The following is a 14,301-nucleotide window of genomic DNA, read 5'->3' as shown; positions in this document are numbered from 1 at the left end:
CTCCACTAGGAAGTCCTTTATGAACAGTTGCTATGAAGATCTGTGTTACCTGTTCACCAATTAGATACTAATGACTGCTATACAAACACACATGTTCTTTTGGAGTTCGGCAAATATGGTGATAACAAATGTTCTTCTTTTCCCACTGTTATGTTGACATGGTGATCTAGGTTTTTGTTTTATTTAAAAAAATAGATTCAAGGTTAGTTAACAAATCAATTCAAATAAAGCATGCAAAATTACATTTAGGTAACTTCTTTTTTTTTTTTTTTAAATAAATGTATTCTTTTTGGGGGGAGAGCTCGGTGTTTATAATTGTGGTATTATTATAGATCTTACAATTTGAATTGGACTTAAGAGTTATAGTTCTGTCTCCTAGGAAATGGACTATTACTTCATTTAACATAGGCCATCAAGTAGCCATCTGAAAAGTAATAATTTTTCAGTCATTACTGATCTAAGTTGGATTCTGACTATTGACCCAGATATGAAAGACTTTCTATCCCATTCCAAACCAGGCCATTATCAGGAGCATTTTTAAGCATAAAAAATAAAGAAAGAAATTGAATAGCTTTATAAATTCTATTTGCTGATTTTATTAATTTTCTTGCAAGAACATTCTGCTTTATTTATTAATTAGATATGTGAAAATATCTAAATGCCTCTGCTGAGTTGATTTAATTAGCTATGTAATACCTTTGTTTCAATACTTTGTAGATCATTAACTATTTATTTAAGTATTTTGGAGTTACTGTTATCACATCTATGAGCAATACCGTCCCCTGGTAACTTTCTCTTTTCTGAGGTAACAGTGTACTGCAGTAAACGTTGAAGGCTTGGATTATAATATTTAGTCTTATTTTTTTCTCTGCATCTAAAATTCATACTTATTATATGTTAGCTCTAAAGCAGTCTGGTCTAGGATGCCCTCTGCATTCTAGAATGAAAATAAGAAAAACAGTGCCCTCTAATGAATATAATATGTATTTGAAATGGTACGTCTGTCACAAGTTGTGGGGATGGATTGTGGAGGTATTGGGGTTTTTTTTGTCTGGTTTTTTTGTTGTTGTTGTTGAGGTTTTTCTCTGTACTTTAAAGATATTGTCAGGGCTTCTAAGTCTAAAATGAAACCTGCCAGCTGCATTTTGGTTTGTGGGCATGCACGTGCTGCTTTGTCCTTCCACTCTGTCAGTCTGCACTGCTTTCTTGAAATGAAATGAAACCCAGTTCTCGGGGGTTGTGACTGAAAGGTTGCCTGGAGAGTAGTAATTACAATTTACATATGTTGCATCCTTTGTTTTGAAAACCGATATATGTTCAAGGATTAGTAGAAATTTAAAAAAAATACGATGAAGATTGGTTGAATTTTAGACCCGACTGTGCCTCTTTCAAATTGTACCACTGACATTATTGCAAAATTTTAATAGTTTTGTGTAATAGTTCATTTACTATACTAATGTGTATTGACAGATACAGTATTGTGAATGGATACCTTCAGTGCAACAACTATTAAAATAAGAGGCTATAAATAGAATTTTGAAACCTGCATATACAAGTCCTGATTTGCAGACTTGTATTACAGCAAAACTAATTTACAATTAGTAAGTAGCCTAGGCACCCTTTAAAGGAAAAATGAAAGCTTACTATGTTTAAATATTCTTTCACTGGAGTTTTTTTCTTTAGTGTTGTTCCGCTAAAATATACCACAACTGGTGCCAAACCATCTAGGCAAGCAAACCTTGGATATTGTTGAATATCTGTCTTGACATATCTATGTTACCCACCTTCTCCTCTAGCCAAGTGGTGGATTTTAATTAATGCTAGAGAACATGTGTCTTACTCTGATAGAATGCTGTATAGCATTTGATCTTTATACACGGTAGCCTAAAGTCAAACTACTTTCAAAAAAGAGTTTAATGCAACATACATTAAATTGGGTAAGTAATGACATTATGTTAACATGTTTCCACAACTGATAGAACATCCACACTATCTCCTTAGAGTACTAGTTCATATATGCTTTACAGGGAATGTAATAATGGGACAAGGTAAATACCATTCCATGATGCCTGACACTGCTTACACTGATCTGCATCATGTAGCATCATGAATATTGTAATACAAATGAGTAGGAGGCAGATTAGATATCCCTGCCTCTGGTGAATGCACTTGTATTGTATTGTATTGTTGGCTACTCTAGATTCTATTCTTAATTAAATAATTGGAGAAAAAGATAGAGTAAACATTGTAAAATCTGCCAAAATGTACCCAAACTCATTATGTGAATTACAGTCTCGTAGCCTCCAAACACTCAGGTTATTTTGTGAATTATCCCTTGAAAGTGTTTTTAAATGCTAGAAACTGTCCATGGACCCTAACACCAGCAACTGGGCTTCATTTCTTCTGCAGTATAGAAAGTGGTGACCTGAAGTTCCTCCTCCTTTTTATTTCCTGCAAAACTATATTTCCTGTACAGAGTTATGAGAGGAATGAACATAAGATTTATAATGGAAGCCTGGAAGCCTTGTGATGGAGTGGATAAAAAGCACATGCTGGTCTGTTTGGGAAATAGGGGATGAAGCTAGCTCCACCTCACAGCACCTTCTACAAATACCAAAACTGTGGGGAAAGTCCCTCCAGCTGGAAACAATGAAAAAGGAGACTTCAGAGTAGCACTTCCCTGTCAGAGAAATCTTGAATCTGAGACATAGAGCTGCCCTGAATTAGAAAGTGAAGAAGCAGCCAAACCTAGGAAGTAGGCTTGGATCCGACTTTACTACCCTATTGATCATTAGTTTGTTAATGAAGTCAAACCCCAGGAAGAGCTGAGTTTTGACACTGCAGAGGCTATGAGCCCATTTTAAATGTCTGCATTCTGGCCCCTTTTGGGCCAGAGCAGTGTAAAGGGGTCTTATTGTAAATAGGAATTACCCTACAATGACCACATTATAGTTACTTGTAGGCATCAAGTAGATGAGTAGAGAAGGGAATTGAAAGAGGAGAAGTTATGGGCTTGCACTCCAACTCGTGGGGGGCATTTGTTGGAGATGTGGACAAACAGTGCATCAAGACTTTGCATTGGCAAAGAGGGAGGGGTCAGGACTGGCAACCTGCAAAGAGACAAATGCGGATAAATAGGGCCAGGTAGAATTATGCAGGTCCTAGAAGGCAAAGACAAGAAGTGGGAACTAGATGTGGGAGGATTCAAAGATATGGAGTGACACAGCCAGAATGAAATGTGAGGATCTTACTGGCAGTGTTTGGTACGGACTGAAGTGGGACAAGGTAGGTGTCAGAGAGGACACGGCGGCAGTAAGCAAGCCAAGTGATGGGGGCCTAAGCAAGTGTTTAGCAGGAAAAGACGTGATCTTAAAAATGTTTTTGAGGGGGAAGCACTAGGATTTGGATATGGTGAGCAAGGGAGGTGGTAGAGCAGTCTAAGATGATCCCCATGTTACAGGCCCCACTGATGCTGTCAGCAGTGACAAAATGGGGAGAGTAAAGAGAGTTTGGGAGGGAAGATAGGGTGGTCAGTTTGTACCTTCTTAAATTTAAGTTGATAGCTGACTAGAGGTGATGTTAGGAAGGCATGCTGAGCTTCAGGATTGGTTCTTTGGAGACAAGTCCTTGTAATATGATGTGCTAAAATAATTCTTAAAACCTAACAATTTTATAAAGATTGCTTCACCACTTTAGGATATTTTATGAAACAAACGTTTTTAGTTTGTTGAATAAGTGATATATATACAGTGAAATACTGCTCCTGATTAATTTTTATGTTTATACTAAATGTACCATCTTTTTGCTTGCATTACAGTCAGAAATTGGATTTGGGAAAATGGAAACTTACATCAAATTGGAAAAGCTTGGAGAGGTTTGTATAATTTTCTTCAGTAGTGATTATCATTTTGACAATAATATATGCTTTCTTTACTTGGAACTTACTTATATGTTGACTTTGGTTTTAAAGTTGAACTACATTGTATCTACATATTTGATAGAGCTCTTTCATTAAACTAAACATATATGTTAACACACAAAACAATGTCACTATCACTCAGCTTGTCAATATACATATGTATATATGCATACTGTTACCAAAAACGAAACAACAACAAAACACCACCACCAAACCAAATAGTTTCATAGAGCTTGGGAAAAGCAAAACTCCACTAGGAAATCCTCTATGAACAGTTGCTATGAAGGCCTGTGTTGCCTGTTCAGCAGTCAGATACTAATGACTGCTATACAAACACACATGCAAAAGCACACATATATTGTATACTATGTTACTTGACTTTGCAATTATGAATCCTGTTTTTGAGATGCAATGTTTCAGCCCTCTCCAAATGCCTATCATTTAATTCACCTCCTTTTATATTGGATAGCTCTATAACCTGATGTTATGTTACATATCTTTGTGAACATGTTAATAAATATATAGGGTGATGGTCTGCATAGATATGGATTTATTGTATTTCACTTTAACTACTCTATAGTGTAATGAACAATACAGGATATGTAACATTTCCCGAGATGATACTGTCCCTTATTTTTGATATTTAATATAAACTGATTGTAGCAATCTGCTGAAATGGAATCTCTCTCCAGTACCCTGTATAATTATGTAACACATTTTCTGGGTGTTTTTTTGAAGCTTATATTGGACTAATGAAGCAAATACCAAAAGATGAGCTTAATAATCCACACTGTCCATTATGTCAGCAAAAGTAAAAAATTGCGTTTGTTTTACCTGTCTTCTCCTGTGAAATTAAATGTATAGTGAACATATTTTTATTCTTTTTGATAGCTTCTTTTCCGTTTCCTTGACGTATCTTAAAAGGTTTGGGCCTGACTTTCAGAAGGTTCTAAACTTGCAGCTCCCATTGATTTCATCTAGGTTTGAGAGTGCTCAGACTCTCTGAAAATCAAGGCCTGTGTCTGAAAGTCATTGATGAATTATGCTTGTGTCGAAGAAAAAATAAATTGAGTCATTTCCAGAAGCTGCTGCTACCAAAATGAAACTAATTGTAGGACCTGTCATAGATCTTATTTGTTTGGGGTAGGGGTTTTGTGTGTGTGTGTGTGTGTGTTGCGCTTTCTATAAAAGAAAAGTTTTAAATGTGTTCCTTTCTCCATATCACATAGGGTACTTATGCAACAGTATATAAGGGAAGAAGTAAATTGACAGAGAACCTGGTAGCTCTAAAAGAAATCCGACTGGAACATGAAGAGGGGGCACCATGCACAGCCATAAGAGAAGGTGCAGAAAATATTTTTTTCCTTTTATTTAAAATATATCATTAACTGAAATTATACAGTTTGGCCAAAGAATTGATGCTATTCTCGTGTAAACTGGATATTACAATAACTAACACTATTTATCATATGGAGTACTGCAATCAAGTTAATTGAGTTGCAATTTTGAGACACATTTCAAATGCATTTATTTCATGGACTGTAATTGTGTTCTCAAATAAATGAAGCTTTCTAAGTGTTAGAAATTATTGAGGCTTTTATAATTTACTGTTAATTATAACAGAAGCAAACAACTTTCTGTAGTTTAGAGTATATAACATGACATGACTAACTTGTGCCTGAAATACTGTCTGTCCATACAGTGTATGAATTAATTATAACTCTGCAGTTCAGTGGTGGTACGTGGTCTTGTCTGCTTCACAGTGTGCCCTAGATGAATTTGTGTTTTTAGAAATTTTCCTATGTAAATGAATGGGTTAACTTAATGCTTTATGAAATATTAAATTGTGAAAACTAAATTTAAATTACCATAGAAATTAAACAAATAACTCATAAATTTGGATTAATTAGTAATACATTTACTCCTTCGTTTTCCCCTCAAGTCCTATCCTTAAGCTTTAATTTTCTTTTTTTCTCTTTTGCAGTGTCATTATTAAAAGACCTAAAGCATGCAAATATTGTTACTTTACATGATATTGTTCACACAGACAAATCTTTGACTCTCGTCTTCGAGTACCTGGTAAGCATTAAAACAATAATAAAGCTTTACATTTAATGGATCTGTTTAGAAAGTCTTATTTAATTTTCTACCTAGAGAAACACAAACACAATTAACTCTGTGGTGCATTTTAAAAAATAAATAAATAAAGGACTTGATATTATTCTGTCATCATACGATTTTCCTACATATAATCCAGTGGAACATTGAAGCAAATAGCATATTTCACAGAAAGCTAGTTATGTTGTCAGACATAACATTCACTGTCAAATTGTCATAAATTGCTTGGTATAGGTCTGACTTATGGGTAATTATTAAGAACATAAGAACGGCCATACTGGGTCAGACCAAAGGTCCATTTAGCCCAGTATCCTGTCATCTGACAATGGCCAATGCCAGGTGCCCCAGAGGGAATGAACAGAACAGGTAATCATCAAGTGATCCATTCCTTGGCGCCCATTCCCAGCTTCTGGCAAACAGAGGCTAGGGACACCATCCCTGCCCATCTTGGCTAATAGCCATTGTGGGACCTATCCTCCATGAATTTATCTAGTTCTTTTTTGAACCCTGTTATAGTCTTGGCCTTCACAACATCCTCTGGCAAGGAGTTCCACAGGTTGACCATGCATTGTGTGAAAAAATATTTCCTTTTGTTTGTTTTAAACCTACTGCCTATTAATTTCATTTGGTGACCCCTAGTTCTTGTGTTATGAGAAGGAGTAAATAATACTTCCTTATTTACTTTCTTCACACCAGTCTGATTTTATAGACCTCTATCATATCCCCCCTTAGTCGTCTCTTTTCAAAGATGAAAAGTCCCAGTCTTATTAATCTCTCCTCATATGGCAGTCGTTCCATGACCTTCACCATTTTTGTTGCCCTTTTCTGAATCTTTTCCAATTCCAATATATCTTTTTTTGAGATGTGGCGATCACATCTGCACGCAGTATTCAAGATGTAGGCGTACCATGGATTTATATAGAGGCAGTATGATATTTTCTGTCTTATTATCTATCCCTTTCTTAATGATGCCCAACATTCTGTTCGCTTTTTTGGTTGCCACTGCACATTGAGTGGGTGTTTTCAGAGAACTATCCGCAGTGCCTCCAAGATCTCTTTCTTGAGTGGTAACAGCTAATTTAGATCCCATCATTTTATATGTATAGTTAGGATTATGTTTTCCAATGTGCATTACTTTGCGTTTATCAACATTGAATTTCATCTGCCATTTTATTGCCCAATCACCCAATTTTGAGGGATCCTTTTGTAGCTCTTTGCAGTCTGCCTGGGACTTACAAAACTACTCAAGATAGTTATCATCTGCAAATTTTGCCACCTCAATTATTATACTTCTGGACCACAATGCTCACTTAAACCAAGATTATGGATTGTAGAAGAAAGTGGACAGAGAATAAAATAATTGCAGTATTATGTTGAATGATATTGGTACTGTGAGGCACCTAGCATACTTGCAGGTGCTGTAAAACAATAATAGTATAGAAATAACTATTTTACATTTCTTTTGAAACAGGGCCGTTAAATATTATGGCCTACATTTTCAAACTTGAGTACCTACAGTTAGACACCCAAGTCACTTTCCTGCATGATACAGATTGATAAATCATATTTTGTTTTAGTTTTTTTTTCACTCCATATTACATATGCATTTGCTGAAGTTATTCTAACCATATCTATGGTAACTGTGATGGAACATCTAAAGGTGTAGTGCACAGAATTCATCAAAACTTAGTTCTCTTCCAAATAAAGAGAATGAGTAATAATTAAAATTGAATGTAACATATAGCCTTTGGGGGGGGAAATAAAATGTAGTATAATAAGTAGAACTGATCTGAAAATGCTGGGGGAGTTTCTGGCGGAACATTTTTACTTTCTTTATTGGGGGGGGGAGTTTTCTCTCTTTGGATTTTTGATTTTTTTTTTTTTTTATTTGAATGAAAACTCAAAATTCTCCATAGCACACAGATACTTTTTGTGAAAAATTCCATTGAATCAAAAGCTCAATTTTCTGTCAAAAAACTGTTTTATATTAAACAGTGGTGGTGGTTTTTTGACAGGACAAGGACCTAAAGCAGTACATGGATGACTGTGGTAACATCATGAGTATGCACAATGTAAAGGTGAGTGAATGTTTGTTAATGATAATGATTGATTTCAAATATTTTTTGTTCTGATTTTAAAACCACAGGGAACTTACAACTTAGTTTCTCACAACTGCTCTTTCTGATAATAATAGATACAGTCATATTGAAGAGTTTAATGACACAAATCATGGCTTTAGTAAAAGTTGTGTTCTTTTTTAAATATTTTCCTATTGGGAAATAAGATTTTTAACAGAACAGTGTGTCCCCTTTAAGGACTGTTATGTCCTGTTCCAAGACCTAGGCCATGTCTACACTACAAAATTATGTTGACCTAACTTACACCAGCATACAGCCACTACAGTTATTAAATCGCTTGTGTTTGTGCACACTTGGCTCATTACGTTGGCGGTGCGCATCCTCACTGAGAGCACTTGTATCGACTGTACTGTCAGTGTGGGGCATTGTGGGATGGCTCCTGAAAGCCAGTGCCAGTCGACGTAAGCAACACAGTGTCTACACTGCCACTGCATCAACCTAATTACATCGACTGTGATTCTATGCCATTCATGGAGGTAGTGGTACTAAATCAGCATACAGAGAACGTTTGCCAGCTTCTTCACTTCCACAGCTAGATCAACACAAAGCAGCTTACATCGACCTAACCGTGTAGTGTAGACCAGGCCTTAGCCTGTAGATCAGGCATTCTGAGACTTACGCTTTCTCTGGCATGATTGCGTGACCAACATGGGGATAAGCCCTTCTGTGCAATGGGAGAGGCCAACTGACATTCACATGGTGGGGCTATAAGATTTTTTTTAAAAGCCTGTAACTCATTCAAGGGAGAGATCTCCAGGGAGCACAAAGACTCTCTTGTAATAAAGTCATGATGATGGTAGGCCAAGATTCAGGGACAGCCCTTGGAAGGAAAGCTGTGGAGAATCTTGTACCAAAAGGAGGAGGACTCTAGTTCCTAGAAAGGAGGGCAGCAGAGAACCATGTTCCAGAGGGCAAAAGACTGCTATCAGAAGGGCTGTGGATGGAGCCCAGGGAATGGCTAGAGGTACTGTGTTGCGCTCAGAAAAGAGCCAAGTAATAGTAGGAGCAGGGAAGGAACCTTATTCTGTTGAACCCAATACTGTAAAACCGAAAAGAACTGTGTGTTTAAAGGGACTTGGGAAGGAACCACTTGTGCTTGGAAGGGCCAAGGGAACTGTTCATATTATTTTGCACAATAGTTTAGTAAACCAGGCCCCAAGAAGCCAGAACACCATTTTGAAATGCCTCGGAGCGAGAAGGGAAAATGGAGGAAACTGAAGCTGAGGTAACAGTGTTGCCAGCCATGGTATGGCTTATGCTGGACTATAATCAGCTTAATTATTTAACAATATGTAATTTGTGTAGGGGATGTTAACTATTCATCGAAGGTATGTGGGGAATAGTTCTACTCCTGTTGACATTGAACGGAAGTGTACTTTAAAAAAACAACGAGGAGTCCGGTGGCACCGTAAAGACTAACAGATTTATTTGGGCATAAGCTTTCGTGGGTAAAAAATCACTTCTTCAGATGCAAGAAGTGTATTTTGTTACTTTGCAAGTGGTTGTCCTAAAAAACAAAAACAAAATCATGCATGCACACACATGCAGGGAAAATTGGTTTGATACTTGTACAATAGTTAATGGCACAATTGTGGATGATGACATAATGTACAAGAATAACATTTGTTTACATGTGTTTCGTGCACATTCCAGCAGAATTGTTGTCCTTGTTTTTGCCTTCACGTTATATTGTAAAGTCCTTTCTTTGTTGAAGTACTGTAGGTTTCGATTTGGATATTGGTTACTGTTTGTCGTTTTGTCTTTTTCTGTTTACACATTAGCTTTAATGTCCGTTGGAGGCGAAATCAATCGTCAACCTGCTTTGTTGTCTCTTTTGGGAGAGAGTGAAGGGGAAAATTCTTTAATGTAAATTCCCATACCTCCATTAAAGAGAGATTGAAAAAAATGAAGAGGACATGTTAAAAAATCTTAGATGAACATGAAATGAAAGATCTTGCAGCATGTTTTTATAGTTTGAAGCTAACCTTTTTATAACTATCTGTGAGTGCCTTAATGGCCATTTATAGCCCTCCAACAATATAGGCATAACTAGGTGAGGCAGGACTTAGTGGCCCACAGCCTGCATTTTTAACATGCATAGTCCCAATTTTTCTGCCCCAATGGAGATAATCCCATTGTGATATAAGCAAACTGAGGTTAGACAAATATAACCTGGAGCTTGCCTGTTTGTATGGAGTTTGTGGAAGACTTGGGGGTGTCATCTGCTACAAAAATAACCCATGTGTTGGAAAACTGTGTTATATAAAAACTTTCTGGTATTTCCCCTCAAAGGGACTAATCATGATGAATCTGTCATGCTGACTGACCTTCTGCTCTGCATAAGTGTCCTCTCTACATTTCCTAATCAGTAATCTTCTATCTGCTCACTCCCCTTCACCAGACTAAGGATTGTTGTGGGACAACTGGTGCTAGAAGTAGCTACCTAGAAGCACCATGCTCACACACAGGCACTCAACACATGAAGCAATTGCAAAGCAGTATTTATTTATGAAATACCGCAGGAAACTGACGAGGTTGCTTACTCCTAGACTTGTGTGTGTGGGTGTAGTTGCTCTGTGCAGTAATGTCCTTGAATGTGGAGCTACTGTTGCTGGCTTGCCAGTCCGAAGGAATAGGAAGAAGCATAGAGGGTGACACACTATATGAAGATGCAAACACCGCAAAGGGAAAATATCAGACACAACTGGTGGAGCATAATTTCCCCAATTATATTTCTTTGATTTGTTAATGTTTAGAGGTGTTGTACCTAATTGCTTCTTCTGGTAGTCACTTTCCCTACCATACAATAAATAAATTGACTTTACATGGTGGAGTACAGGAGTAGAGTTGCATTTGTAAGAGAGAGATCTATAGCAGAAGGGAATATCAGTATGGTAATTGAGAGTGTTACATGGAAAGATGTTTAGAGTGCAGTGGTAAATGCTTATAATGTAAATAGCCACTTGATTCTCTTCTATTATATAGAGCAAATCACTCTCAAAATCTTTGATGTGCTAAGTGTTTCATAATAATGTTGTAGCTGGCTGGCATAAATAGGTCTTACATCTTTAAACACTAGTTATGATATTCAGAATACATTAGCATGGGAAAGTGACTTGCTTGTGTAAGAAGGTTTTTGTCTTGCTCGCAATATAGCCATGTAATTGCTGCTCTGATGGCTCAAAACCTGCTGTTAAGGGAAGAGTAACATGCCGCTTTGCACGTTTGCCCATGAATATTTTTGAAAGTCTAATTTGTTTTTCTTTTAGCTATTTTTATACCAGATTCTGCGTGGTTTGGCCTATTGTCATAGGAGGAAGGTGCTACATCGAGACCTGAAGCCACAAAATCTACTCATTAATGAGAAAGGAGAACTAAAGCTAGCAGACTTTGGTATGGACTGAAAAAAATAATTATTTTATTTGAGCAGTGTTTTCTTGACTGAGTTACAATTTTAAGAAAATCTTGGAAATAAACCAAGATTTATAAACCAGTAAACCTTGTTGAACCTAGAAATCATATGGGGGTAGGAGTGTTTATGTACATAAACCATTTGTAAGCAGCAGGAAAATTAATCACTGGAAATACACATTCACACCATTTCTGTGTATATCTTTATCCATTCCAAAGGCTGTTACTGAAGCCAATATTGTGTAACTCTGACTAGCTTTATATAGCTGGTGAGATCCTGTCTTCATTTTTTTTGCTATTGCTTGTGTTCCCGTAAAGGGAAAACAATACGTTATTTAATTGAGATCATTAGGCCAGCTCCATGCTGCCAGAGGGTTTCTATGGCAGCTGGGATAGATACCTCCAGTGTGGTGCATACTAAGCTGTCACTTGTAGCATGAGCTGGCCTGAAAAAATAGATTTTTAAGTTCATTGTGTGCTGGATACCCCTATTGGTCAGCTCACTGAGGGAAGTCAGCCCACATGGTTTAAAGCTGCTGGAATTTCAGGTTTACAGCTCATGTCTGAATTTTTGAAAGTCATCCAGATAATTCTTTTTTGTTTGTTAATCTGGTTTGGGTAAGAGTTTGATTGTTTGGCTTCAGCATTGCTGGTTTGTTGTTGGTTTGTTTGTTTTTTAATTTGTTTCAGCATCCAACCTGAACTATGCCTCAGCCTTACAGCTCTTTCTGTGCCTCATATATGGGATACAGTGATAAGTGTCAGTTCTTCCTATATTCATTCTGTCTGCCACTTCAGTTTCACACATGATCTGTTAGTAGTTTTGTTACCACTCGCTTTTATCTGAGAAGGACCCTTATACCTGCTTTATGAACTTTTAGTTGACATTTTAAATTAAGTTAAATCATTTTTTCTCTCCAGTATGTGACTTCACATGTTCACTCCTCATTGGTTTGTTTTATTTTTTTCTCCCACAGGAATTGTACCATGTTTTCAGAATAAAATACATTATATTCAGTTACAACTCAATCCCCCTGCCCCCGACACACTTTCTTTGGCCATGGCAGCAGCCCTTTGGAAGCAGACCTGTGTAGGCTTTGTCTATACCACTCAGCTTTTAGTGACACGGCTGTGCATCTACAGCCCTGCCACTAAAAGCTGCACAGTGTAGCTGCTGTTTGTTGGCAGGAGAAAGCTCTCCTGCCGACAAAAACTTTCACCCCCTACAAGCGGCAGCAGATTTGTCCGCAGGAGAGCGCTCCTGCTGACAAAGCGCTGTTTACACCATCACTTTTCATCGGTAAAACTTTTGTTTGGGGGGTTCCTGAACGACAAAAGTTTTGCATACAAAGTTCCAGTGTAGACAAAGCCTAATTGAACTGTAATTAATTTTTTATATCACTAGCTTTCAATTTGGTAGTTAGGACCCCTACCCTACCTTTGTTCCCTTTCTCTGGTTTTCTGATGAAGTCAGTTTTCTTAGTAATTTGTGATTTCATCCTTGGACATCAGGAAATATTCCACAAACTGTATATCAGTTCCTGTGGTGTTTCCTTTGACTCAGTGGGAACCAACAGAAAGGATTTGGTTCAGAAATGCCTCTGAGGATGACTGATTGCACATAGTTGAATGTGAAGTCATATGCAGGGAAAAGATGAGAACCCTCTATCTAGAGCCTATATTTGTGTGCAGGTGGTCTGGTTTCTGTGTATTGAACTGGAAAGCAAAAGTTGGACTTCGCAGTTTATTGGTCATCAATATGATATATGTGTGAGTTGAAGTGTCAGCTGAGAATGAACTGAGTTGAGATTAAAAGTAACATTAGTGCTTCCTTTGAAACTGGTGATATACAGGCCAAATAATCACCACAGGGCCCAAGAAACTCCATGAACTTTATCTTGCAGAATTTTCCTACAAATAACTTTAAGATGATGGGGAGGAGCGTTCCCCACCTGGTGAATTGCCAGAGGGTTTGGCCCTTCTAGCCCATGGATGTTCTAAGATACTTTGGGAAATTCAGTGAGCATCTACAATGGATTGGGGCATTCACATGGATCCTATTGCTATTAGCCATTATTCTCCATGTCAGTAAAGCTCCACTAGTAGCCATGTTACCATTGGTTTCTCACCCACACCTGGACAAAAATTCCTCTGAAGGTAGCAGTTGCCAGTAGAGAACAGAGGGTTGCCTAAGACAGTGCTGACATGGTCTGGCATTATTACTCTGGGAAGTCCCTTTGGACATGGAGGGAGAGAGCAGTTTTCCTGTGGCTCCACCACCTCATTGCCCAACCATCCCCCTCAATCCCAATGTCACAGAGCTCCAGATGAGATAAAGCTTAGGGGATTCCATAGACTCAAGTGCAAGATGATGTCACATTGAGTCAATGTGCCCTGCTGCTGATTAAATGTGGATTAATCTCAGCATGTTTTACTCCTTTTTCCTGCCTCAGTGCTTGAAAGAACAGTAGGCATTATCTAGTCCTATATATTTAAAGGTGAATCACAGTTTTATCGGAAAAATATTGAGCCCTATAAATATATAATTAATTATCCAAATTGGGAGGATAAGAAGTGTATTTATCAAGTATGTTATGCTAAACTTGCCTTTTAATAATTCTTCAATTCTATTAAAAAAAATTCTTAAGCAGTACAGTACTTAACACTGCCACTACCCTATGCCCTTATTCTGCAGGAGTTTCTGATAGCTATGAT

General features: G+C 37.4%; 1 protein-coding gene across 3 annotated transcripts in view; it reads left to right on the top strand.

Moving 5' to 3' along the window:
• CDK17 (cyclin dependent kinase 17) overlaps positions 1-14,301 on the top strand; it is an 84,886-nt gene that overhangs the window by 64,205 nt on the left and 6,380 nt on the right. For all 3 annotated transcript variants that reach the window (XM_065423876.1, XM_065423875.1, XM_065423874.1), the window contains 5 exons: positions 3,818-3,874; positions 5,149-5,263; positions 5,904-5,998; positions 8,053-8,115; positions 11,445-11,568. In XM_065423876.1, the coding sequence (XP_065279948.1) occupies positions 3,818-3,874; positions 5,149-5,263; positions 5,904-5,998; positions 8,053-8,115; positions 11,445-11,568 (454 nt within the window). The remainder of the gene's footprint in view (positions 1-3,817; positions 3,875-5,148; positions 5,264-5,903; positions 5,999-8,052; positions 8,116-11,444; positions 11,569-14,301) is intronic.

The sequence above is a fragment of the Emys orbicularis genome, chromosome 1 (genome assembly GCF_028017835.1).
Source record: "Emys orbicularis isolate rEmyOrb1 chromosome 1, rEmyOrb1.hap1, whole genome shotgun sequence".
Classification (NCBI taxonomy): Eukaryota; Metazoa; Chordata; order Testudines; family Emydidae; genus Emys; species Emys orbicularis.
The sequence above is the reverse complement of the archived record's forward strand: the minus strand, read 5'-3'. Positions and strand labels throughout refer to the sequence as shown.